General features: G+C 38.8%; 1 protein-coding gene across 2 annotated transcripts in view; it reads right to left on the reverse strand.

The window, feature by feature from the left end:
• Positions 1 to 3,181: 3,181 nt before the first annotated feature.
• LOC121313002 (calpain-7-like) overlaps positions 3,182 to 27,781 on the reverse strand; it is a 37,704-nt gene continuing 13,104 nt past the window's right edge. For both annotated transcript variants that reach the window (XM_041245077.1, XM_041245078.1), the window contains exons 3-21: positions 27,004 to 27,161; positions 26,418 to 26,485; positions 25,331 to 25,531; positions 24,777 to 24,863; positions 23,683 to 23,809; positions 21,967 to 22,052; positions 19,826 to 19,919; positions 18,882 to 19,028; positions 18,344 to 18,450; positions 17,543 to 17,663; positions 17,009 to 17,153; positions 15,635 to 15,734; positions 14,908 to 15,043; positions 12,911 to 12,986; positions 9,211 to 9,356; positions 7,958 to 8,020; positions 7,574 to 7,704; positions 6,339 to 6,431; positions 3,182 to 5,750 (exon numbers count right to left, since the gene is read on the reverse strand). In XM_041245077.1, coding sequence (XP_041101011.1) covers positions 5,606 to 5,750; positions 6,339 to 6,431; positions 7,574 to 7,704; positions 7,958 to 8,020; positions 9,211 to 9,356; positions 12,911 to 12,986; positions 14,908 to 15,043; positions 15,635 to 15,734; positions 17,009 to 17,153; positions 17,543 to 17,663; positions 18,344 to 18,450; positions 18,882 to 19,028; positions 19,826 to 19,919; positions 21,967 to 22,052; positions 23,683 to 23,809; positions 24,777 to 24,863; positions 25,331 to 25,531; positions 26,418 to 26,485; positions 27,004 to 27,161 — 2,231 coding nt within the window. In that variant the 3' untranslated portion in view covers positions 3,182 to 5,605. The remainder of the gene's footprint in view (positions 5,751 to 6,338; positions 6,432 to 7,573; positions 7,705 to 7,957; positions 8,021 to 9,210; positions 9,357 to 12,910; positions 12,987 to 14,907; positions 15,044 to 15,634; positions 15,735 to 17,008; positions 17,154 to 17,542; positions 17,664 to 18,343; positions 18,451 to 18,881; positions 19,029 to 19,825; positions 19,920 to 21,966; positions 22,053 to 23,682; positions 23,810 to 24,776; positions 24,864 to 25,330; positions 25,532 to 26,417; positions 26,486 to 27,003; positions 27,162 to 27,781) is intronic.

The raw sequence follows: 27,781 nt of genomic DNA on the forward strand, positions 1-27,781 counted from the left end.
TAGTGCAGCTGGCAACAAGGGAAAGACCTTGTGACAGTATGGAGAGACAGCTGACAGGAGGAAAGAGAGCTCATTGGGGCTGGCAAGGGTTAGCTGTCCTGGTTAGCAGTATCCAGCTCTATGTTTTCAAAGGTAAACAGGATGCTGGAGACAACTGCACAAGGCTTCTAAGAAATTAAAGAGAAAAATACAACCCTAGAGTCTACGAGAGCCGGGGCGGAAGATGACTCAACGTTGGATAACACGGTTAATGACTTAGGAATGGAAACGGATATGAGAATGGAGAGCACTTCACAAAAGACTAGTTCAAGATCTGCAGTTACCAAAGACATGGAACTCCAGGTTTGTGTCTGCGGCTGGAGCAAGGCGACAATGGTCAGGGGTTTGAAGATTCATCAGGGGAGAATGAAATGCTTGAGGGAGAAGGGACAAGGGCCTCACGTTGATCAGTACTTCTTACAAAGTCAGTCAAGTCAGTCGAAAGAAATCCAGCAACAGGAAGCAAACCACAGTTCACAGGATATCAGCACCTGTCATAGACATGAGGAGGACTTGCATGGATACAACTAATGATGAACCTAATGATCCTTTTGAACCCAGTCAGACGAACCAGCGTAAGAGAGAAAAGAACCTCAATGGGCACAAGCCTGGAGTTAAATGGCCAAGAGCTTGTGAGAAAACTGCGTGGGATACAGTAAACACAGATCTCTTTTACTTTGGAAAGGTTAAATGGAACAGTTGAAAAGAAGCTGGATAAATTTTGGAACATCATCTACACATATGGAAGCGAGAGGTTTGGAATTGAAAAAGAAGGAAAAAGTACAAACTATTCCTGGAAAGTCTAGACGGCAGCAGGAGATTGAACGCTTTGTTAGAGAAAGGAGGCAGTTGAGGAAGCAATGGAGAAAAGCAGAACAAAGTCAGGAGGGACTCAATCTGTTCTAAAGGGTCATAAAAGATAAGCTTGTAACACTGCGCAGAGCTGAGCGAAAAGAAAGTGTGTGCGAGAACTAACTTTTACAAAGATCCATTCAAATTTGTAAAGAAGATATTCAACAGTGAGAAAAATGGCACACTAAAATCATCTAAGTTTGAGCTGGAGAGATATTTGGAGGAAACACATACAGATTCAAAAAGGCAGGAGCCTATGTCAGATATCCCACCTATTCAGATATCCCACCTATCAATCCACCCAAATACCAAATGGAGGACTGTGCACCTAAGTGGAAAGAAGTAGAGCAAGCTGTGAAAAAAGCAAGGGCATCATCATCTCCAAGGCCTAATGGAGTTCCAAACAGAGTGTACAAGAGTGCTTCAGGAGTTCTATGAATCCTGTGGAAATTGATTAAAGTGGCATGGGAAAAACAGGTTGTACCAAGATCATGGCACCAAGCAGGTGGAGTCTTTATACCAAAAGAAAAAGATTCTACAAGCATCAATCAGTTTCATTCTATTTCCCTATTAAACGTAGAAGACAAGATTTTCTTCAGCATTATTGCTCAGAGATTGTAAATCTACCTATTAAAGAACTGCTTCATTGACACTTCAGTACAAAAAGCATGCATTCCAGGTTTCCCAAGATGTATAGAACACATCAGCGTAATCTGGCAACAAATTCAATCAGCAAAAAAGGAGAGGAAGGAGCTCCATGTGACATTCCTGGATTTGGCTAATGCATATGGTTCAGTGCTACATGAACTTCTAGGGGCAGCATTTGATTTTTTCAGCGTACTGATGATAATAACAAATTTAGTGAAAGTCTACTTTGGAGATTTGCAATTTGCTTTTTCAACTTCAGAATTCAGCACTACATGGTAATGCCTAGAAGTTGGAATAATGGCAAGATGCACTATTTCTCCACTGGCTTTTACCATGGCAATGGAAGTAATTATTAGGGCATCGAAATGGGTAGTGGGAGGAGAGCGCTTGGCTTCTGGAATGCGACTACCACCAATTCGAGCATACATGGATGACATGACAACCATGACTATAACAGTAGCCTGCACTAATCAGTTATTGGGCAAATTAACCAATAACATTGAATGGGCACGAATGCAATTCAAGCCCACTAAATCAAGGAGTATCTCTATAATTAAAAGATAAAGTAGTAGATAAAATGTTCTACATTAATGATGAGGCAATACCAACAGTGTCCGAGAAGCCAGTGAAAAGTCTTGGAAGATGGTACGATGGGGATCTAAAGGACACAGTTTGTGTGGGAGAAGTTAGACAACAAGCAGTGGAAGGGTTGAAGAGCGTAGACAACAGCGCTTTACCAGGCAAACAAACTCTGGTGCTTTCAGTTTGGTCTACTGCCAAGACTGCTTTGGCCACTGACTGTGTATGAGGTTTCCTTGACAACAGTTGAGAAGCTGGAAGCTTTAATCAGTTCATATGTCAGGAAATGGTTGGGAGTTCTACGCTGCCTCAGCAGAGTGGGACTTTATGGTAAAGGAATACTGCAGCTACCAATCTCTGCTCTGAGGAGTTTAAGTGCGCCAAAGTCCGACTGGAAATGACATTAGTAGAGTCATGCGTAAGGGAGGCAGCACTTTAGTTTACTGTAAAGCTGTGTCTTAGTTGGTGCTTATCTTGGCGAGAGCTGAGTTCAAATCAGCATGAAGTTTAACATCTACTCTCATGTAATGGAAATCATGAAATCCTCCTCAACCACCATGTAGTCTCAGTAATAAATATATTTTCTTTTAACTGTAGTCCTCTTTGCCGACTCGACTCTGCACTGCACTGAATAGTTGAATATATAACATATTATTTTCTAATAACTTACATATATTTAAATATTTTCAAACAGTATTTGTTTTCTGCAAAAAAATAATAGACTGTGCAATTATTATTTAAAAGCATTTGAAATAGTAGTTTACAAATAAAATATCAAATACAACTATATTTGTCCCAAGTCTGGTAGCCATGGGCGGGCCTAATTAAATCAAAGGAGCCTGTGTGAACACCAAATGTATGTAAATGTACTAACATGCTTCTGAAGGTGGGATCTCAGGTATCGGAAAAACAGGCTGTTTTTAAAATATGTAGCAGACTTTGGGCAATCAAGTAAATATATTATGATGCATTAGGTGGGGTCTTCCTCTCGCACAACAAACTATATGTAAGCAGCATTTGACTGACAGGTTGTGAGGCATGTAACACGAATATCCCAACCACATCCATATTCCAACTTTATTTTAAATGTAAATAGTTTAAGCAAACTTACAATCTAACAGGTGTGCTGCAGTCAACATTGGAAAACAAATTAGTCTATGTAATTTAATAAAATCGACAATGGAGAGATAACAAATCCACTGACATACCATCTTCATCGACCTTGATGTATTCAGCAATGGAAATGACAACGTGTGAAAATGAATGCGACTATTGCATCAGACTGGTATACAAGATTGCAATGGCTGGAATATTGCATATCAAAAAATGTAGAATTTAGCAAAATGTGTTTGTAAAATTGCATTTGGGTGATTCATCAGAGTGGCTTTAGTGATTGGAAGCATATGCACCAGACCTGCTCCAAACACGAGTCATGCAAAGTGTATGCAACCACACTCTCTAAATATGACAACCAGGAACAGTGTCAGTTATCAGGTCGTGGAAATATTTTGAACCAGTTGAACAAGGATGCAGTTAAAATCTGCTTAGTAGGTTAAAATCAGAAGCATATTATTAATGTCATGCTTGACATTAATGCTGTTCTGTGTAAAATTGAACTTTCTTGAGCTTTTCAAACTAGATCAGAAAATATGAGAATGGAATTCAAAGTCAACTTGAAAAGCTTCTTAAAAATACTACAATGCTGGGCCCAGATATAACGAATGACCTTCTAGAAGCTGCAGCCTCATTACTTCTGTGCAAGATTAAACAAGAATTACACCCCAGGTCCCCAGTACATTATGCAATCCTTGGCTATGAATGCCAAGATGTGTCAAAACAGTTTGATACATGCACAACATAGAAGTTAGAGAGGTGGGATTTGTGGATACAGCTGACATGACAACGAATGGAATTTCTGAGAGCATTCAAGTTCTTCAACTGGATCCCGAATTGTGTGTCAGCTTCAGTTTTGATGGAGCATGTTATGTCTGGAAATAAAGGAGTATTTGTAATTTTGAACCGCCAATTTCAGAGAGCGATTTATGTGTAAGTTGCCTTGGATAAAGGCGTCTGCTAAATAAACAAATAATAATATAAATAACGTGTATTGTAACTCTCACTACCTTAATCTGTTTCAATCTTTCAACCTTTAAGAGTTTTAATCTCGCTCTCAGTGACCACCTGTATAGTATACAGGCTCTTCTCCACTGTGAACAGGATTAAAACAGCTGTGCAAGCATCGATGCTGACAAGTCTCCTGAATGTGCTGTCTCTCCTGTCGTTTGAAAAGGACCTGTGCAATTCTCTGGATTATGACTCTAATTACCATATTTAGCAACAACCCCAGACACTTTTTCCTGCAGAAACGTGGTGCAGAGAAAGAGTGCACTATCTAGGCAATGGAAATAATTTAGTGACTTTAATTTACTAATTGGTTAATATGGAAAATGAGCTTGGTGACGCCACTTGTTTGGCTTTTTTAAGTACATTTACTGCAGATGTATGCAAAATCAATTTTTTGTCTTCTTGAAACATGTTAAATGGATGTACAGGGGTGCTATTCAAGATATTCAGGAGTTTCATTGTTTTAAATTATACATGATTTGCTGTGACATCAGTAGTTGGGGCCCATTCACATTTCCATTTCTAGCTATGCCACTGGCAGTCAGAATCTAATTGTATTTGTACTATTAATATACCTGAAACAAGTAAGACATACAAAGTCCATTTTTACTGCATACATATTTTTCCCCCCAGAACTTAACATGGCATTTACTAAAAATGACCTAACTGTGGAGAACTGCAAACACTCTAGCACCCAATCCCAGTTTAACTTAGTGCCTTTCACAGAGCAGAGAACTGAAAATCACAAAACAGACAGATGCACCTCTGTTCTTCCCTGGGCTGCAGGCTTACACAAAGCATGTCACAAATAAACACTGCTCTACTCTTTCTGATACTGTTGAAGTTGTAATTTAAAAAAAACAAAAAAAAACACCTGCATTCTCTTTACTGGTTGTTCGTAACTATACAAGCCCTTCAGCCCTGGACAATGTGTAAAATAACAAGTGCACTTATTAATGAACAACAAATGAGCTTTGAACTTCGCCTAAAATATCAAGGGCATATACTCTGCTACCACTAACAATACTCAGATTTTGTGTGCTTAATGGAATTGTTTTGGGTTGTTTTTGGTGATGTACAGTGAAATGTAAATATTCCAATGCAGGCTTGGTCCAGATGGTTGACAAATCCTTTTTGGTTGAATAATACGACCACGAGAATTACAGTAAACAGAGTCCATCAGCCGTGTCAATCCCTCTACAGCTGTTCCAATATTGCACTATCCACCCATGCAAGAACAAGTCTGTATACTTGTCAGTTGTGAGTTTTTCACTGGACCTTTAACCCTGACCTCTTGGGCTCTGAGCAAGTGCATCCTGAGAATTGGGCTACTGTCCTCCCCCCACCCCCACCCCACCCCACATCACTGGAGCTGGGAAACCCGGAGTGGCGTTGTGCTGTTGAAGTCCAGGAAAAAGGGACCCTCCTGATTGGGGAGAAAGGTGGTGGGAATGATGTTGTAAACACCAGCGGGTAAAAAATCAACCTCCATGTAGCAAAATCCACACCTGAAATTAAGAGGAAGGCAATCAGGGTCAACCAGGTAAAGTACAAGGATGTCAACGACAATATTTAACCACACTTAACAAATCATTTACCAGGTTAACAAGGGTATGTAAAAGCAAAAAAAAAAACCTCCCACCACCTAAAATAGTGTGGTTCCTTCACACGCAGTCAAACCTACCTACAATAACTTCATGTCATGCTTCTTCTATACAGATTGTCTTTAATTCAGGTTTGAATATAGAAGCACTGAGGCCACCCCCAACTGGCAGAGTGTTGTGGCAAGTATTTCCTATTTTTATTGACTAACCACTATACTACATTTCTTGTACAGTATGTACAAGTTTAAGAAAAAGTTCCCGCCAGTTTAGTCCATCTCCAAAGCCTATTAATCCAGTCTTTCATATTATCTTGCGAGTGCTTTACCAGAAGAGCTACATCTGGTTAAAGGTTAAAAGGAGAACTTCCCATGACATAGCTTTCTATGACTTTTCTATTAATTACTGTAAAATATTTTATTCAAACCTACAGATTTAAATGAATAGTTAGAAGAGTTACCACATCTGATCGAGTCAGAGATGAAATGTATGTACCTGTAATCTCCGCTGCTTTTCTTTTGAAAGCCTGAAGGTCCAGGTTCCCCCACTGTGGAGACAGTAATGACTTCAAACCCAACGCTGTACTGCCTGCAAAGGGGAATTCAAACCATATTAACAGTAGATATTATATACTGGCTACATTTTTTTTATTGCTGAAATGAGGGCCATAGAAATACTGAAACTTAATTCCATTAATCAAAAACAGTTCTTAACAAAACATTTTGTTAATACAGAACTTTTTGTGAATAGGGACCACTGTGAAGTTTTGACATATGTCGTTACTTATTTCTTATAAGAGACCACATCCAGTTTCTAACTTTTTAGTGGGTGAACTTGTCACACATTGCCCTAATGCAAGTGGCTGGGCTAAGTTTTATGAAAATTATAGAAAGTTTCATCATCTTTCACAATTATTATGCTGAGAATTTGCCTACTTAAAAAAAAAAAAAAAACTACAGGAAAAGTACAGGAATGAGCAATAGGGTTAATATTAAACAAGAACAACAGCACCACCTAAAGCCTTCAATACGAGCTGTTGTTCATGGAGCCTGTTTACAATAGAAAAAACAGGATGGCTCGCTGCCATTCTTTCACATTTTCTTTTTACCCCTGTCTTCACAGGTAGGTTGTAACATGGTATAACAACCTTGGGTGTAGTGTGGATTTCCTACCAAAACACAGTTTTTAGTAGGGGGCGCTGTTTTATCAAGCCAAAGGACTCCCCTCTTCTGGGCAAACCCCTTTTTATCACACACAAAAATGCATTCCAGAAAACAACATAGGAATTTAGCTTGATGAAAGTTGTTGTAAATGCAGCCATGATGTCAATCTAGTTGGGATATACAGGGATGCCACTGATGAATATAAAACACTCAGTGGTGGTAGATACTAAAAAATTAGGATGTCTTGCTGTAGTTATAGTATTGTCTATCTGTTTGTATTAATCAGAAAAAAACAAAACAAAAATAAAATAAAAAATAAAAACAAAATGCACCCTTTCACCTCATGGCAATAATTCATACAAATATAGCAAACCAAATGAACGAATCCTTAACTAACCCATTCCAAATGAAAAAAGAATGATAGAGAGCAAGTTATTAAAAGATAACAGGATCAATGCCTCTTTTCACAGGTGACCTTTTGATACTACTGTACTGGACATGCAGTATTGGAAAGTGTGACTATCTCTGGAACAAAACAAGGGCTGGTACTTCACTTCACACCCTCACCGTGACCCTCGCAGCTCAATCAGCAATGGCCCTGACTTCTCCAGCTGGAACTGGTAGATCGGGTTGTGCTTGTAGGTCTCTTTGTAGTTCCCACAGCCACCAGCACTGTGACCTTTCCACTGACCATTGCTCTGAAAACAAAGCAAAAGTGTTTGTGTGGTTTTTTTTTTTGTTTGTTTTTTTTTAAATATGAAGCTCTTTCTAACCAAGCTTGCATAACCTTCTTTTTCTGGGCTTTATTTTGTGATTCAGACAACCCTTTAAAGTACATACAGACATGAATTCCAGTAAATCTGTCCTTACATGTATTGTCATTACTTCACAGATGCCATAATTTTCTCATATAAATGACACACACATTACTGTCAATGTTGCAACACTTACCCTCTTGTAATGAGTGTAGGGAGTAGGGATCTTCGAAAAGTTAAATTTACATCCGGAGTACACCTGTTATAAGACAGTGATCAGTTTAAATGTAAGTACATTTACATTAATAATAAATCAAATGTTTATGCGTTTAGAAGCAAATATAACGGTTCTACCATAGTTTCGTCAGATCTGTACATCCAGAGTTTTCTAAATTACTTTTAAACATTTAAACCTCACTTTTGCATTGCATGACTTTAATGCTACAGTTTAGCATTGCTTTCTAAGGACGTCATTTAAAAAATAGAAAAAGACAGTGCCACTTTATATGCATGTTATACTTTGTTCTACATCATTACTTTGCAATTTTACTAACAATTGTGTCTGTTCTTACCTTTTTAAAACAACTTCCCTATGTAAAATGATTGTTTTTTGCACATTTCTATCAAATGAGATAAGAGACTGTGACAGAGGCGCCCTCCCCCACCCCATGGGGGCGGGGGCCCCCCAGGGTGCCCACGGCCCGACCATTTATAAGAGGCTACGCTACACACTCTGGTTCTTCTGTGTTCAGCCAAAAGGTGAGAGAAAGAAGAACCTGCTGAAAGCAACCACGAAAACTTCAGCTCAAGAGACCTAAACAACTAACCAGTAAGTATTTGATACCCTGTCACTGTGCAACAAAGACTCACTGTGTGTGTAACTGGGACTTATTCCTTGTGGATTAGGGTTAGTTTACGTGATCAGGGACCAATCCTCAGCCAGTATAGCGAGGGTGTGTAGCGCAGTGTACTCTGACAGTGGGACCCTCCTTTTAATGGCAGTAGAGCTCAGCCGCCTTTTATTTTTGCATTTTTTTGTTGCCGTTTCCCCTGTAACTTGTTTGCAATCATGTTTCTGTATACGTGCTCATGGCCTTACCATTGCTGGTACGGTGGCGTTAGTCCCTGCCTTGTCTCACCCTGCACTAGGTACTACCATTACTAGTGGTGGCACCTAGTAACTACCACTGAAAACTGCAAACAATAAAACCTGTGTGCCTGTGTGGCATGTGAAGCACAAGTTCTGTGTCTGGCTTCATATAACAGTGAACAAACTCCCCTTTCACAGAGACCTAAAATCCCAAAGATGTAGATTAAATCGTCCCACAGTCTAAGTAGTAGACTGTTTATTTACGGTATGTCAAACAGCAGCTCTGTAATTATTCATGAAATGCTCCCCCTAAGAATGCTAGTGTTGCGTATGCTGTAGCCATTGCTCAGTTTACTCACCCTCAATGTATAGTGAATAGTATTCTGCTTCTCATACTGAGATACCACCAGTGAAAAGGTATGGGTCCCTGCGGTCGTCAACTTGATTTTAGTAAGGTAGTGCGGGCTGTTTATTCGAATGCCATCAATATAAGGTGGAGGGTCACCTGAAAAAAAAAATTACTTTAAGCCTTTTTTATCCTAGGAATAAATGTCAGCTGTGCAGTGGCCCAGTCAGAAAATCAAGATTAGTATTCCCTTGGAGATTAGGAAGAGCTTATCGCAGGACATTAATCAACTAAATGAGAAACCTGGAGAGCTGCAGAATCAGGCACTATGTGTTTTACTGGTGCAGATACTGTAGAATTGTCCCCCCTCTTAACCTGTAAGACACAAAGGGGTAGATTAACTAAAGTGGTTGCAAACAAGTCAGAAGTCTTGGGTGAAATGTAATAAACAAGCGCAATGCTATTTGCGGCTTTGTGGCAGCAGTTTCTGTTTACAGTTTAAGTGTAAATGCATAAATTCACAAAAAGGGGGTGGAGATTGTGCAAATGAGGGTTCTCAAATATTATGAGATGTATGAAAGCTGCAACACTTACAATTGCATCAATTCCTTAAGAACTTTTGAAAGCATGTTATTAACAGTCGCAATTGTTGCTGGTATTTTCCAGTCCACTTTTTCTCGTGGATTGCCAGTTGTGCTTAATGCATTTTTGAGGCGAACATCTGAGTATCTATTTTCCCCTAAAAGCAGGGTGTTCTTATAAGCCTTGAAAACACATTTCTATGACATTTCTGGTTTCCCCAACGTGTTGAGAGCAACAGACTGCACACATGTGCCGCTAACCCCTCCAGCTCATTCTGAACATCTGTACAGCAGCCGCACTTTCTGCACTGTTTAGGCTGACTGGGATACACACAGTGACCGCTGTCTGGTCCGATCATAAACCCATTTGGCATGTGGTGCAGCACACATTGTTCTCCATCTTCTTTCCTCAGCCTCATCTGGAACTTCCAGCCTGCCGTCCAAAACCCCTCAACATCCAGCACTGGGTACTGTTCATTCAGAACTTTGCAGTGTCACGCTTAGCCACAATATAATGTCATTTACATCAACACTTTTGTTACAGAAAAAACAGACATAGTTTTACCTCAGGCTGTGATACTGGTATAACTTGGATACTGTTCCATTCTTTGGCTGTCTTTACTTCTTGATATTTCTACCAAAATCTATCAAGGTATTGCAGTATTTTCAGGCTGAATTCTCTTGTTCCAGGCAGGTGAACGAGGACAAACCCAGCGACTCTTTCTACAAACTCTCATGATGGGATATAGTCAATGTCCCCTGTGTTTCTAATACATACTAAACTTTCTTCTTTTCAGGACAGAAGCCATTCTCGTTGTGCCGGCTCCCCCTGTAACTATGCTAGAAAATGATCTTGGAGCTGAGTGACAGAGAGTGAATGTATCCTAGTCAACAATCTCCCTCCCGATCTGTGAGGGCGCTGTACAGAAACAGTGTGCCTCGTACTGGATGGTCTGGCAGTTCATTCCAGGGTCAGTCGGAAGCTAGTCATCCAGGAAGGGGGCGGAGTCACAATGGCAGAAGTCATCGCCCTAATGCAGTACGCAAGTGTCATTCATGGAGTGGAGGAAATGTGACTGAACTAGCTATTGCAGGGGGCATGACTAAGGGAGACGTGACAATGCAATCTGTTCAGAGAAAGGAAATGGACTGTGAAAAGCACATTGTCAGTGTTAAGTGTTTTGTTTGTTTGTCGAAACTGTCTGTGTTTGTTATTGCAAAATGGCTAACACGAATCAGGAGCTGTCGCTACAGGTGGGCATCAAGCCAGGACTACACTTCACAACTGTCACTATACTTGCCTTGCACCACACCTACACAAAGAGCACTCACTATCAGGAGGAGTGACCGTGTTGTTCTTTGTATTATTATTTCGGGACTGAACCCCGTGGTTTATATGTTGGCAATACACATCATTGTGTACAGCCAGCATTATTATTTAAACAGCTGCAAACCAGGAAAACAGAAAAATAAAGAACTGCTTTGAACCGTGAACTTTGTATCTGCATCACCTGTACATCTACAAACTGCAAAACCACTCAATCACAAGCTGCTATCTTAGCAGTCCCAGAACACTTCAAAACAAAACATTAAAAAATGCCAAAAATAATCTTTTAGCAGCAAAGGGGTCCCTACCACAAGGAAGGAAGCCCTTTACTTAAACACTGAATACTACTCACTGTGCTCAGATGTGTTAGACCACTACCCCCTAAGAAACGGGAAATTTAGACAATGATACATAAATTAATTGCGACGTTATGGAGGAGGGACAATGATTTTGGAGCCAAAAATGATTATATCAAGATCAAGTATATCAAGTTTGTTTCTCCTGAAACGGGAGCACTTTGCGTGGAGTTCACCACACAAGCTAAGAAACTGTTGTAACTTCTACTGGCAGAGATATGGATCTGCATTTTCACTGTACATTTTATATTACAATTATTTGTTTGTTAGCTGTTCTGTTCGTTTGCAGCAGCAGTGGTGAGTACAGACAGTTTTCATCAATACTGTCACTTGCGTTAACTGGCTCTATGCTGTATATTAAATACAACTCTCTACACGAAAAGTTGCCATGCCTAAAATTAAACTAAAATGCTTGAAAGAAGTGGACGTCTGAATAAAACTATGGGTACAGGAGGTAGGAGAATCATCTGAGCAGCTAAAAAAAAAAATAGAAGACTAACAGCCAAGGACTTAAAAGAAAGATTTAGAAGCAACAGGCATAATAGTGCATGAAAGAACTCTACAAAAGCTCCACAGAGGGGTTATATGCACATAGACCACCATGCAAACCATCTTTAAAGATTCACAAAACAAAATGGTTTAAAATTTGCCAAAGAATATGAACAGGAATCTGAAGCATTCTTTAACAAAATTCTCTGGTCCAATACAATTAAATATAACTTTTCTCCAAAAATGGACCACAGTATGTTTGAGAAAAAAAAAAAAAAAAGGTAAAATCTCCAATGCAGAACCTTGTACCTACAGTTAAACTAGAGGTGGTTCTTTCATGATATGGGCATGTTTTAGCAGTTCAGGGAGTAGAGACATTCAAGTAATTGAAGATCAAATTAAAGCAGCCATTCTACAAAGAACAAAGACACCATCTGCTCGTAGGCTGATATCAGACAATGACAATGGCCCAAAGCATACAGCTAAGTCAACTCTGGAATTCTTGAAGCAAAAAAGATAAAGTTCTGGAATGGCATTCGCAACCACCAGATGTCAATTCAATAGACATGCTTTAGAATGATCTGCAAAAAGCTGTAGCTAGTCAGTATCTATGCAATCTGTCTGAATTGAAGGAGAATGGGCCCAGATTTCACCAAAAAGATGCAACATACTGGTTAAGAATTATCCTAAATGTCTGAAAGCTGTAACAAAAGCAAAAGGAGGACACACAAAGTACTAAAGCAGGAGCGCCATTACTTTTGTCATGAACAAATACTTTAAATAAGTTCATATGTTTTTTGATAAAAGAGTATTTGTCAAATTACTAGAAACTGTATTTTGCCTTTTGTTTTATAGAAGTGGTTAAAGTTTACTAAATGTTCATCCTTAATCTTTTACCTTGAATTATGGTATAATAAGTGTAGGCTGCCAATACTTATGTAACTTAAATAGTGTACTTACTTGGATAGTAGACCTTCTTTCCATCTGTCTTGTACACAACCAAGGTGATGAACTCCCGGTTAGAAGCAAAGTCATCCTGAAATGTAAGAAAACTATTATGGTACAGCTTCTGGTATCCTAAAGGGAGTACAATAATGTACAACACTATGAGACTGCCAGATGATCGGACCATCACATCATTTGCAAATGTGCATTTTGTGGCTGGAAAATTAAGTTCATAATAATAAAAAAAAATTATACTGATTTTATTATATATGAGTATGTGTATATACTATTATATATATATATATATATATATATATATATATATTATATATAGATATATAGATATATATTATATAATATACACACACACACACACACACACACACACACACAGTACTGTGCAAAAGTTTTAGGCAGGTGTGAAAAAATGCTGTAAAGTAAGAATTTTTTTTCAAAAATAGACATGTTAATAGATTATATTTATCAATTAACTAAATGCAAAGTGAGTGAACAGAAGAAAAATCTAAATCAAATCCATATTTGGTGTGACCACCCTTTGCCTTCAAAACAGCATCAATTCTTCTAGTTACACTTGCACAAAGTCAGGGATTTTGTAGGCATATAGTCAGGTGTATGATTAAACAATTATACCAAACAGGTGCTAATGATTATCAATTCAATACGTAGATTGAAACACAATCATTAACTGAAACAGAAACAGCTGTATAGGAGGAATAAAACTGGGTGAGGAACAGCCAAACTCAGCTAACAAGGTGAGGTTGCTGAAGACAGTTTACTGTCAAAAGTCATACACCATGGCAAGACTGAGCACAGCAACAAGACACAAGGTAGTTATACTGCATCAGCAAGGTCTCTCCCAGGCAGAAATTTCAAGGCAGACAAGGGTTTCCAGATGTGCTGTCCAAGCTCTTTTGAAGAAGCACAAAGAAATGGGCAAGGTTGAGGACCGTAGACGCAGTGGTCGGCCAAGGAAACTTACTGCAGCAGATGAAAGACACATCATGCTTACTTCCCTTCGCAATTGGAAGATGTCCAGCAATGCCATCAGCTCAGAATTGGCAGAAAACAGTGGGACCCTGGTACACCCATCTACTGTCCGGAGAAGTCTGGTCAGAAGTGGCCTTCATGGAAGAATTTCGGCCAAAAAGCCACACCTCCGACGTGGAAACAAGGCCAAGCGACTCAACTATGCACGAAAACACAGGAACTAGGGTGCAGAAAAATGGCAGCAGGTGCTCTGGACTGAGGAGTCAAAATTTGAAATATTTGGCTGTAGCAGAAGGCAATTGTTCGCCGAAGGCCTGGAGAGCGGTACACGAATGAGTGTCTGCAGGAAACAGTGAAGCATAGTGGAGGTTCCTTGCAAGTTTGGGGCTGCATTTCTGCAAATGGAGTTAGGGATTTGGTCAGAATTAATGGTCTCCTCAATGCTGAGAAGTACAGGCAGATACTTATCCATCATGCAATACCATCAGGGAGGCATCTGATTGGGCCCAAATTTATTCTGCAGCATGACAATGACCCCAAACATATAGCGAAAGTAATTAAGAACTATCTTCAGCGTAAAGAAGAACGAGGAGTCCTGGAAGTGATGGTATGGCCCCCACAGAGCCCTGATGTCAACATCATCGAGTCTGTCTGGGATTACAGGAAGAGAGAGAAGCAACTGAGGCTGTCTAAATCCACAGAAGAACTGTGGTTAGTTCTCCAAGATGTTTGGGCCAACCTACCTGCCGAGTTCCTTCAAAAACTGTGTGCAAGTGTACCTAGAAGAATTGATGCTGTTTTGAAGGCAAAGGGTGGTCACACCAAATATGGATTTGATGTACATTTTTCTTCTGTTCACTCACTTTGCATTAACATGTCTATTTTTGAAAGCATTCTTACTTTACAGCATTTTTTCACACCTGCCTAAAACTTTTGCACAGTACTGTATATATATATATGAATTAGGTGTGAAGTCTACTCTCTGATCCCTGGTGGTCTCACACCTTATCTGTAATGTGTCTGGTGAGCAGAACCCAGACTGCAGCTCCGCCTTGTGGACACTGCACCTCCAGCTTGAACTGTGGGTTGTTAGCCAGGCTGTAAGCATCTTTCACTGGACCCTGCTTCGCGTCCCACGTGCTAAGCAAAACCAAAAAGTATAAATACATGTGTAGTCATTTTGGAAGAGCCGATTTTAGCAGGTGGTGCCGCTGAAGAATTTACAACAAAATCTGACATTCTTTTATGGGATATTTTCAATAACCCTTCTACTGTATATACTCACATCAAATGCGTTCCAACAACTAACTGACTTACCGAGATTGCAACTGTGCAATTTTTAAATTATCTTGACTCTGTTGTGACAGTCAGTGCTGACTGGTCTATTATCGTGTGTGTTCCAAAGCAATGTGAAGGCACACACAGCTCATAAGATTCACGAATCGAGCAGGATTTAGCACAGCACCCCTGTACTTCAATCCTGGGGGTGCTACCACACCCCCAGCACTCGAGCCCGAGCTGAACATGCAAACTTGGTGCACTGCAGACGCTGGAGACATTGGAGACCACAGAATTTTCACTGTTGTTTCAGAACCAGAACTGTCCCAAACATGGTTTGAATTTAAAGTGTGTTTTTTTTGTTGTTTGTTATTAGTGTGCCAAGGAATTGAGTTTGGTAAGAAATGAATTTGTGAATTCCCTTTGCATTGATAAGGTAAAAGCTGTACTAACCTGTGAATGCAAGATGATTCTTTAAAAAGTGCAGGACTCCAGCTCAGATATATCACATCATAGTACTGACACAGGTCTTCCCAGGTAATCCAGAACACCCCTTAGTACACAAACAAGGTTATTACAGCAGAATGATAGAAGTAGGGAGGTTCTTTGTTCAACAATCACGGTGAGCAGAGGACACCCTTACCGACCAGAGGACATCCTTGCCTACCTAAGCCCTCCCCACCCGGGCGACGCTCGGACAATTGTGCGCCACCTCTTGGGAGCTCTTGTCCATGGTCGGCAGTAGAATAGCCTTGACTCTAACCGGCGACCTAGAGGCTATACGGCGCATCCTGCACTGCAAGTGGACGCCCTTACCAGATGTGCCACTCTGAATCCTGCCTAACCCTTTTATACTCTCTAAGAATGTTCCCCTACAATCCAGCATTTTACAGATTTTTTTCTATAATTAGGTTCTGCATTATCATATTTAAATTTCTAGCACCTTGTAGACAATACTATCGCCACAACAAAGGGTATGAATACAGTTGAATTAGCATGGTTGGAGTTTTGCAAAAAAATTGCTAAAAATAAATAATTGTAGACATTTCTTGTAACATTTTCATCATCCACAAAAGCTAAACTTTTGCTATACAAAATAATTTTTCCTAAAATTCTTTTAAAAATTTCTAGAAATTATAAAATTTCCATTGGGGCATGTAAACTTTTGACTACAACTGTGTGTGTACATGTGTATGTATGTATGTGTGTGTATGTATGTATGTATACGTGTATTTGCGGTCCTTTGCGGTCCTATGTCAGACCAGGTCAGACAATTTACAATTTTCCGGACATCATCAAAAAGACGTCAAGCACAGGTCTCTAGTGGTTTTTTCCTCCGGAAAATGCCGAGAAAACCTTTCAATGGCTGAGTGAGGCCAATAGAAGCCGAAAAAAAAGGGGGGCAGACCTGAGCAACACACATAGCCCCTGCACCACAGAGATAACACAGACACAACCAAAGAAGACAGCCGCTTCCTCATCCAGTGCTTAACGAATATCAGACATCTGCAGAGCTTTTTGAGATGTTATAGTAATAAAATGACTACTTGGATCGCATTATTGAGGAGTTTGGTGATAAAACGAGTGATCATGAGAGGATTTATCAGTATGCACGTCTGTACTGAGTGTCCTTTTGAGATTGAATGCATTTTAAACCTGTTTTACTCTGGGGGAAAAAAAAAAATAATGTGAAAATATATTGGACCTGACCCGGCTGACAAGCGCTGAATAAATGGGCCGCAAAGTCTTTAATTGTAAAAACTCTTTAGTTGATTATTCGGTCCGATTAGTCTGTTAATTGGAGCAGCCCTATTCCGTCTTTCCTACCGTTGTCAAATTTCTGTGCTGTTTTGGGGTCGAAATTGAGGTATTTGAGCAGTTCTGTCGTCCAGCTCTTCTCGTCGCGCTCGCTGAAGCGCCCTTTCCAGCGCAAGTGGCTCCAAGGATTTTTGAGCTGAAGAAACCGAAGCCCCTGGAGTTAAAAAAATAAAACAAAACAAAACATGATTTAGCACAACAGCATTGCACAGTATAAACTGTTGCTACTTTTACTTAATTTGTGGTATATGATGTGAAATACCTGTCAAGCTGAGTAGCCCCTATGAAAATGTATCTTAGCTAACCTCAAAACAATAACATTTACTGGCTTTGGCTACGGAGACCCTGTAGATACTGTATTATTAGCAGTACAAAATGTGACTCCACCTTCTAGTTCTTATTGCTCTGCAGGTATATTTATTTTTCTACACCAGCAAAACCAATATCAAGTACTGAACAGTGTAAGCCCACACTCGGCAAGTAGAATATTTCACAAAAGGATATAGCCAGATTATTCCAGACTGATGGGGATGTGAAGAGTACCTTGTATTCTCGAATGTCCAGGACAGCGTAAGCATGTGTGGGCACCAGGCCCCACCGCTCGCCTTCCTCCTCTGTCATCACCCCTGTTGCTGTCGTGATGAGGACGTGTCCCTTATGAAACCTAAGAGGAAGGAATACTTCATTTGAAGATAATCGTAAATAGAGGTTGCATTTTTTTATGCATTTTTGTATGTCAAAGATGGGGTATAACATCACAGTTCTTTTAAATGTTTTTGTGTTTACATATATACTGTACTAAATGTACAAATGCATGCAATGTTTATGTGTTTGACAAGCAGGTGCATGTTCTTAGACTGTATGCTTCTGTGAAAGGATGTATAGAATACTGCTCAGTGACAGTAACTATACACACTATAAATTTCATACACTGTTTGGTAGCCTGGTTTATTAATATTGTACTACAATCTGTTTGTTTTGTAGTTAAATTACAAGTTAAATCTGGAAAGCTCCATTTCTGCTGTAACTGCATCTTTTCTAGGTCTAAATTATATGCCAATTGAAGACATTCACCAATTGCTTCCTGTCAATGTAACCTTTATTTACCTTTATTGACTTTAAGTCTATACTCTGCTGCTAACTGCAGACTCCATATATTCTATAATAAATCAAAATGAGTCTTCTTGCTTGCCTGCCTGATGGCAATTTTTAGTGTTTTGCTTACCTGGAGTAGCTTATTTGTAAGCTACTCTGATTTTTAAACAGTGAAATTATTGTTAAACTTATTGCACTCCCCAACTTTTTCAAACGTATCTGAGTTTCCAGCGAGGTCTATGCTCGTACCTTTGATACAGCATTCGAAAAGTGTCGTCTTTGCTGAAAGCTTGATTGTCTGAATGCATAGCAATTCGTTCAGGGATCCAACCAGTTAGAGCATGAAGATCAATATTCTGGAAAAAGACATTTGAATTAGAAAACTGGTTTGCCTGCTATTTATCTTAATATCGATTCACAATACATATGTTTTTTTTTTTTTTTTTCCAACCAAAGATGACCATGATCAGGTCTAACTTTGGAACAGCCTACAATTTTTATACAACAGGAAAAAGTACAGCTGATCTTCAGTTAAAATCATAGACTAAACATTGGGCACACTGTGGAACTGAAGTTTCATAGGTCAAACCGCTCTGAGAATAATGTACAGTAACCTAGCAGAGCCATGTCAGAAACTTCAAGTGTGGCTTATGTACTTTCACTAATGGATTCAGTTATTATTTGTAGTATTTAATGCTTTTAGCTCATGTAATCTAATTGGTTTGCAGGACAATTAGTTGCTAAAACATTTTACCCTTGGGGATTTGTGACAAAAAAAAAATCTTACCGAATTGGAACCCGGGAAATCATACCCCCCCATAACCTTCATGTAGGCTTTCTCAATCAGGGACACCCACAGCTCATTCCTGTTGCTGGAGTAGGAACAGAGCAGCTCCCCATTGTGATCCACTGGCAAATAGTCATCAATTATAACCTGGCATCAAAGTGAATACAGTCAGCAGGCTAAAGAGTACAGTTCAGATTTCATGATTTACTAGCATTTCATTGCAACTGCCTTTTCATGGGTAACACACAATCTATCCTTCTTCCACAACTATACAACACTGAATAATGGGGTAGGTGTTTTTAATTTATTTATTCAATGACAAATGCTTTGACTAGAAGTCTTTCTCACTGTCGTCTGTCATCTAATCCGAGGGGCTCTGTATTGTTTTGGGAAACTAACATGAAAGCTGCAGTTTCCAAACAACAGGATACATTTTAAAATATATATGCACGCACGCACGCACGCATTCTTTCTAAACTTTATTAGAAAATATCAATGTATTCATTCTCAAATGCAGTTTTATCTATAGGACACAAACGTCCTGGCCCCCATGCAAGCTACTACTTTTCAGCAATACCGTAGCTCTGGTAGCAAATTGAAATATTACGCAGATATTTTGAGTTTATAAATTAACAACCATCTTAAACATGGATAAAGTACTTTTAACTCCAAAAACACAGTTCTGCTTTGTAACCTGCATAATGGCTTAAGGGTGCGATAAAACCTGAAATTGAAACACATATTCATTACGCATCTGAAAAATGCGATTGCATGTCGGCACACAACCAGCCTGCTGGTATTGAAGATTTCTAATAACGCAGATTTAACTATAACTTTTTAGAAACCTTCAGACCAAAATATCTACAAGAGATAAGATGACATTCATTATTGCTAAAACCTCTAAAACGGATACAAATCCATATAATTTTGAGATTTATAAGTACCTTTCTGGGAACCCCGTTTATATGAAGCTTGACCATGTACTTGCCACATGGGTTATACTCAGGCTGTCCTTTTTTGTTCTGAGGGTAGATAATGCTGCAGAGCAATGTTACAGGAAAAAAACAAAAACATAAGTAACTGGAGGACCAGAAAATCACAAGGCCTACATGGCAGGTGAAATCTGTTGACTAAATTATGCACATTGAACCCAGAGATCAGAATATTCGGTTCATAGTAAAACTGAACCAATTTAGGTTATAAATAGAAAGTTTATAGTGGCTCTCAAAAGTATTCACCCCCCAGGAAAGAGTTGAAAATTGCTGTTCACCAAAGGTCCCCATCCAACTTGACGGAGCTTGAGCAACTTTGCAAAGAAGAATGGGCAAAAATTGCAGTGTCCAGATGTGCAAAGCTGGTAGAGACTTATCCAAATAGACTCATGGCTCTAATTGCTGCCAAAGTTGCCTCTGCCAGATATTGACTCAAGGAGGTGAATACATATGCAATCAATTATTTTCAGTTTTATATTTGTAATTAATTTAGAACAATTTGTAGATTTTATTTTTCACTTTGACATTATGGACTTTTTTTGTGTTAATTAGTGGCAAAAACAACTAATTAAATCCATTTTGATTCCATGTTGTATCACAATAAAATGTGGAAATGTCCAAGGGGGGTGAATACTTTTGAGAGCCACTGTATAGGTAGTACCTACAGTGGTCACAACAAACAGCTGCTATTAACACCAGTATGCTGGAATGTAACAAATAACAGGTTTTAAAAAGGGTCACATCCATACATTTTTTTATTAAATTATACACCTATTCTCCAGTCTGACTGGAGATTAATCCAATACACTTTAATAATTCATTATGAATTTCAGAGCGTTTAAAGAGATGTGAAAAATTTGACTGTAAACTGAACAATTTTGCCTTTAAAAAGTGGAAGAGAATCACCTCACATGAGTTTAAAGAATTCCAAGGAGCATTATGTCGGTCTGCACAGTGTGCCATTCTGATTAACATTCCAGCTCAATACAACATCAAGACAGTAATAATAATAGTGCAATTGAACCTTAAGCATTGTAACTTAAGTTTGCATAAATGTATGGTACCAGGATAACCTGTTCAGACAGTATGTGTGATGCTCACAACTCTTGAATATAATGGACTATATGGCACCCAATTGTACCAGTACTTGCATCAGCTTATACTTGCACTGAACTGCTCCACACTTTGCAGTTTATTATAACTACTTCCTGTATCTTGTATTTGACTTTGCTCTTATAGGTATTCGTACTTACCTCATTTGAAATCATTCTCATCCATTTTTTTTTTTAAACTTTACTACTGCTTTTAGTCGAACTCGCTGTTTTTACTATATTGTTTATTTTGCTCTTACTTCAACTATCTGCTACCGACTTTATTGTACTTTATAACTGCTCTTATCTGTGAGATCTTATATGATTCCTTGTAATATGATACTTTGTACTGTGACATTTTCTAACAATTGTAAGTCGCCCTGGATAAGGGCGTCTGCTAAGAAAGAAATAATAATAATCAGGATTTATATCCCTCATGTTCCTTGATAACGTTTGTGCTAAAGAGCTTATTTAAAAAAAAGAGAACATTGAACTTGCTCACCCTCAGAATAATATTTAAAAAGGTATTCTTTTTTTCTGACTGCATTCAAAGAAAAAAAAACGCTATGTACAGTACGTAAACTTTGCTTTGTATAACTGGGGCAGAAATTTGTGGCATTTGCTATATGAATATAATATAAACTGTGCTTCAAAACGTTTTGCTTATGTTAGAAAGCGTAGTCAGACAATTAACCACTTGGCAAAAAGTAATATATCATGCCACTAAATATTTCTGAGTAATGGTTATTTTACTATAATGAAGACAGCCCAGGTAAATGCCTTGAAGAACCAGAGATACCTCCATTGTTTTAACCATACTGTTAAGATTGGTTGTGAGAAAACAGTGCTGCACAACCATCACAATAAATACAGTACTACTGGCTGTTTTAATATGTTGTCATATTTAGTGACTATGGCACCATGTATCTTGGCTTTGTGCCAGTTCCCCATAAAACATGCCTAAAAGGCATTTGCATAGCAGATAATGATTAAGAAATGTACCTTGTGATTAACTTCTTGTTGTAACGTCTCTCGTATGCTGCACTTATTGCCAGTGATGCCACAAAAGAGCAGTCTGATACCACAGTCTATTAAAAAAAAGGTTATTTAATTTTTATTATACAGTAAACACAGTTGTTTATCTCTTTGTTTACAGATACTCTGTAATGGATATGGTGTTGGGAGCTTTGTAACTAGTCTGTGCTGGCTTTTTTTTATAACTCAAAAGATGACCCAGTTGGTGATAACAATAAGCAGATATTAATATGTGACTGGTTGAATATCAAAATATTGGTAAAATACTGAAATGCCTTGGTACATGGTATATCTGTTTAGAAGCTACACAGAGTGAAGACGAACAAAAACAATTAATTGTTTTACTTAAAATGCTCAAAGCTCAACTGCTTCTACAATCAAGTTTAAACTACAAGTCTGACTTCCTAAGGCTATTAAATACTTTGTTCCATACAATAAAAATAAAATAGCTGTAGTTCCAGCACCAAATAGAAAACTTGTTAGACAAGAAATACTGCCGCTCTGCTTTTGCCTTGATCTCTCTGGAATTCAATTGATTCAAGTTTTCTTGTCTAAAAAGCTGCTCTCTAAAGGTAGTCAGCTCAGTCACTGCATTATCAAAAAGGACAATAAAAACACAATTACTGAAGTGTACAGTTCATGCATCATCTCCCTGAAACTGCGTGCACCCAGTCTACAAACTGGGAAAGGTCATATGAATGATGAAGTCACTCTAAGCCAGTGGTCCTCAAAGTGGTGCCCGCGAAGCCAGGCCATCATGCTCGCAGCAGCTGTTCTTAAATTATGGGTCGTGAACACATTTCAGGAGGGTCGTAGCGTGAGAAAATAAATTAAGCTTTAAAAACGTTTTCCAACACAAGCGTCTGTTGACAGTGTCGCTCGCTTATGCTGTGCTTGTACGTACTCAACATATTTCTTTTTTTCGTGAATGGCCTCTGCGATACCATGATACCATGATACCATCCTGAGCAGAGGCGGGGTGTTAATATGCAGGGTAAGCAATGAATTTCACCGACTGTGTTATTGAGAAAATATTTTTTAATTTCACCAGACAAGGGAAAACACCATAGTAGACTTTGTTACGAATCCACTTTCTCTGAATAATTGTACTGGAGATGAGCGATCTTTAAAACAGAGTAGTGTTGACAAATTTCCCAAATTGAAACAATGTGAGGCGCTATCTATCCTCTTTTAGTTTATTCGTGGTTATCTGTGTAAATATGCTGTTTAAAAAATTATTGAATTTATATAATAAGTGCAGCATGCACAATTACTGCCTGAGACTTGTCCTTGTCACAGTGAGACAACAGTAACTCCCATTACAAATCTTATATATAGCTACACACACACACACACACACACACACACACACACACACACACACACACACACACACACACACACACACACACACACACACATTTTATATGTCGCAGGAAGGCAGTGTTCAAGATAAGATCCTATGCAATAGTCAGCGTGCCCGCAAACAGCCAATCAATTTATGCCCGTGTCCAAATTACTTTGAGGACCACTGCTCAAAGCCAATCAAAGCACCAGATTCCAAAACTTTTAATCTTAAGTAAAAAAAAAAATCAAGGTTGAAAATATGTATGTTGAGAAGGTTTCCTGTTCATACATAACATTTTTTAAATCATGTCATCTTGACACAGACTTGGCACTCACCTGTTTGATGCTAAAGCTGGACACAGTGAAGATCATGGTGGGGTTGTTGGAAATTTCATCTGGGCGAACCCACCTGGAGAATATGGCTTTCTGTTTGGGTGACAGGGCGAGCTTTCCACATTTATCTCTTCAAAAACAAAAGCCATGCACACACATTATATGTTAAATAAAGTTGACATATATTGTAGAATACAGTAGTCTGCAGATAAGAGAACACCCTTGGGAAGCAAGCGAAGTGTTCTCCAAGACAGAGTTGACCACAGACACAATGAATCAATAAATAAATATGTATTACTTGTCATGACGCAGGTGCATCAACATATGAAATGAACAGAATATGTAAGAGAAAAGCAATAGGCTAGTTAATAAACTAATAATAAAATAACAGACAAACTAACGTAAAGTAACACAGCACCCCTACACACGTTAAATGCAGCAGCAGCTCTTCAAGAGCAATATTCAAGACACACACAACACTATTTAAGAGAATTGCTCGGCGACTTGTGTCTATCTTCTTTTTAAGAAGCTTGAACAATTTCCAACTTTTTGAAGCAAGAGAAACAAGTGGCGCGTTTTGCCGTTTGTTTACATTTTGTAGCAATGAGGTGCATTCGTGGAAATCACAATACACAATGAGGCAATGAAAAATTGAATAAACCAGTCAGTGTTCTTCAAGGCTCACGCAATTACAAGTCAGTTTTGAAAAGATTGAATAAAATATTTATATTTAAATTTAAGTGATGATGACAATTTATCAGGTTACAAAACAGTACAGTATCAGTTGTGAACGAATCACTACCGGTGCCAAAATGGTGTTCTTTTAAACAAAGTTCCTGTTCCTTTAGGCAGAGAACTTACAATGGAAAAAATTAGTTTCACTACAAGGTTGTCCTCGGGGCTGAAGTGTTCTCTTCAGAGGTGTTCCTATATGCGGAGACTACTGTATTTCACTTGAATTGATATTCATTTGCAGTCAGACAAACACAAACAGGCTATTTTTTCTTGCTCTAATACTTGCCTAAAATCCAAGCTATTTCTCAGCAGAAACATTATCTTATAGAAGAGTACAGCAAAATAAAGTCTTCTAAACTTACGAAAATGGCATTGGGAAGGCAAACCGTTCCTTTAGGTCAACGCTCATGAATGGGACATATTCTATACCATTAATCTTAGAGGTCTTCCTGTGGAACAAACAGAAAAAGCAGAAATTCATTTAATGCAGCTTTTAAAACATGTCCATGCCCTGGGTTAAATGTAGCACAACTATTGCAAAGTTTTGTCTCTAGAGACATGCAAGTGGTCATAAAGTTAGCTGTAATAATAGAATGAAGACAACAGTTGGTCCTCTTATGTGTAGTACATAAGGTACTAGTTTTTTCCTTTACATAACTTTGTAATAGGGCTTGTAACCAGGAGGTCCCCAGTTCAAATCCCAGCTCACGCTCAGAGTCACACAATGAGTCAGTGAAAGTCACTTAATCTGCTTGTGCTCCATCCTTTGGGTGAGACGCTGTTGTAAGTGACTCTGCAGCTGATGCACAGTTCACACACCTTAGTCTCTGCAAGTCGCCTTGGATAAAGGCGTCTGCTAAATAAACAAATAATAATAAAATAATAATAATTATAATAATATGCTATGCAGTGTCACCTCAAGACTTCAATTTCCTCGCACGTGTACTTCTGTCCTTGTGGCTCGCAGGACTGCACCGGTCGGACTGGCTGGGGTTTATCTTGCAGGCTGAAGTCGGGTCCCAGGGGCTGGAAGGTTCTCACTGGGTTACTGGGTTTGGCCAATGCAGGTCTGTCCTTGGGAGTTGGCTTAGGCAGGGCATCTTTAAGACCCTCTGCCCTGTGAAAAGGAAGGTCAGTTATTAGTCTGGATTCTGGAGTCAGAACAAGGGCCCTCAGTCAATCATGAATTAATACAACAAAAATAATAAAACCAAATGAATTGCCTTAATATCATTTTTGGTGGAAGGGTCTGAATTCTTTCCTTTTTGTGTTCCAATAAACTGAAATGCTGAAATGTACTGAACCTAGTAAAGACACAAATGATTGAAACAGTCAACAGATATCTTTTTTCAATTATTATTTACCTTCATTAGGGCAGAGGTTTTCAAACTTGTTTTTTTGTATGGGGGGGACCCCTTTTGAAAAACAATTTTGAATAGGGACCCCCAATTGAAAAATGAGGAAAAGAAAAATCAAACTGTACTGTAGTAGATGTAAATATATAAGTATAATATTGTCATAAGGCCCGTTTCTCACCATAACAGTCAAAGACCACTTTTCGTACAATAAGGTCAAATAAAAATTCTCCAAATTACAGTAAATATTTTGTGTCCAGTATATTGTCTGTACATCGTATCACAAGGCCTATTAAATGTTGGCCTATGTATGTTGTTTTACTAAAGAGCAGTTTCCAGAATTTCTTGGGAACCCCCTGGGCAACTTTTGCAGACCCCATTTTATTTTTTACTATGTTAAAATGGACAGCAATTTCTGATTTTACTATGCATTCACTTGACTTTACTACACATTGCAGTAATCTTTTATAAGGGTCTGGAAAAAAGCAAAACCAACATGTTTGCAAAGAAAGGGCTTGTCTTCTGTTGAAGGAGTAAATACCCAGAAACTTGACCGAATTCATGCCACCCCTCCTTGAACATTATAAACCGGTGCTCAGCTGATACCCAAGCTCTTAATGTATATAACCACATTTCTACGTAACCAACCTGTCAAGGGCCTGCCGAGCTAGTTGTTTCAGTTTGAGTTGGAGGGTTTGGTCAGAAGTCTCATTAGCCTGAAATAAAACAAGATGGGATGACAATTACTCTTTAATTTTAAAAGGGAAGGTGCGTGTAATGCATTTTGTTTACTTTGTACACGCACTGTACTGAAATGGAAGGATTGTACACCATGAGTTAAAGTAAAAATCATGTATTCTGGAATCTGACGCCTTTACCTTACACGCACAATATCATCACAGCATCTACACTGTGCGGTGTTAAAGATGACAGCTGAAAGACACCTTGTTTCTTTTCACAGGTTTATGCCAAAAGCAACAGGAATCAAACTATCTGCCTTGTATTGCAAGGTCAAATATTTCTCAATGAACTCCATGATCTACAGTGCTTAGTTTGTGGGATAAAACACAAAGGCAGATTGTGGGCATGATTTAGGATACTGTCAGTGTTAATTAAAATGCCTGAAGAAATGCAAAATGGACAGCATTTAAAAAAAAAGCAATTTCAGCACATCACACCAGCCCCAATGCCTTTGCGCCAGTAGAGGCAGCCGATATTGTGAGTATTCACCTACCGTTTCTATACACAGTTCCACAGCCTGCGTGTATAGTTCTATAGCTTCTTCCACGTTGCCTTTCTCATCATCGTCAAAGGCCTGTGTGACCAGAAAGTAAGCCCGCTCCAGATCAAGCTGATGCTTTGACTTAAGGGGATCAATGCTCTGTGCCTGAACTAAGTGAACAAAAAAACAAAACCAAAACAAATGAGCACAGGTTTCTTCTGTCGTCATCATCAGTAACTTTAAATACTCAAATCAGCTTCACTGCAACTGTGGGGTGGAAAAGGTAAATGGCACAGAAGTCTATTTTAATTATAAACACAAGAACTTCTAGCCAGAATGTTTGAGTAATTTTATAACTCCATTCACAACAAAACAGTTGTGAAACACAGGTCCTTGCTACAGAGGGTCCCATGGAAAATGTATGTCTAAAAAGTTTAAGAGCATTTAAAGAGTACAGGAGGTCTATAATAATGATATATTATCCATTTTTCACAGTTATGATATTGAAATTTCAGGTTTCTGCAGCTACATGCATTGCACTGATAGCATGGTTTAGATTATAGTTGGATTTTAGATTAACAAGCCTGCTTGCACTTCCCACATTACAGCTGGTAATAGAAGAGGTGGGAAAAGTTCACACAATTGAGGGTTAACATTTGTGTCCATTTCTGTGTCTTGGGTCCACCATGTACTGTACTTCTTAAACCTTGGTGGAATGTTTTAATAACTCCATGCCTGTGTAGAACTATCAGTCTCAGTGTATCATGACACTTTCTGGCGCTCTAGTTAT

The sequence above is a fragment of the Polyodon spathula genome, chromosome 3 (genome assembly GCF_017654505.1).
Source record: "Polyodon spathula isolate WHYD16114869_AA chromosome 3, ASM1765450v1, whole genome shotgun sequence".
NCBI lineage: Eukaryota > Metazoa > Chordata > Actinopteri > Acipenseriformes > Polyodontidae > Polyodon > Polyodon spathula.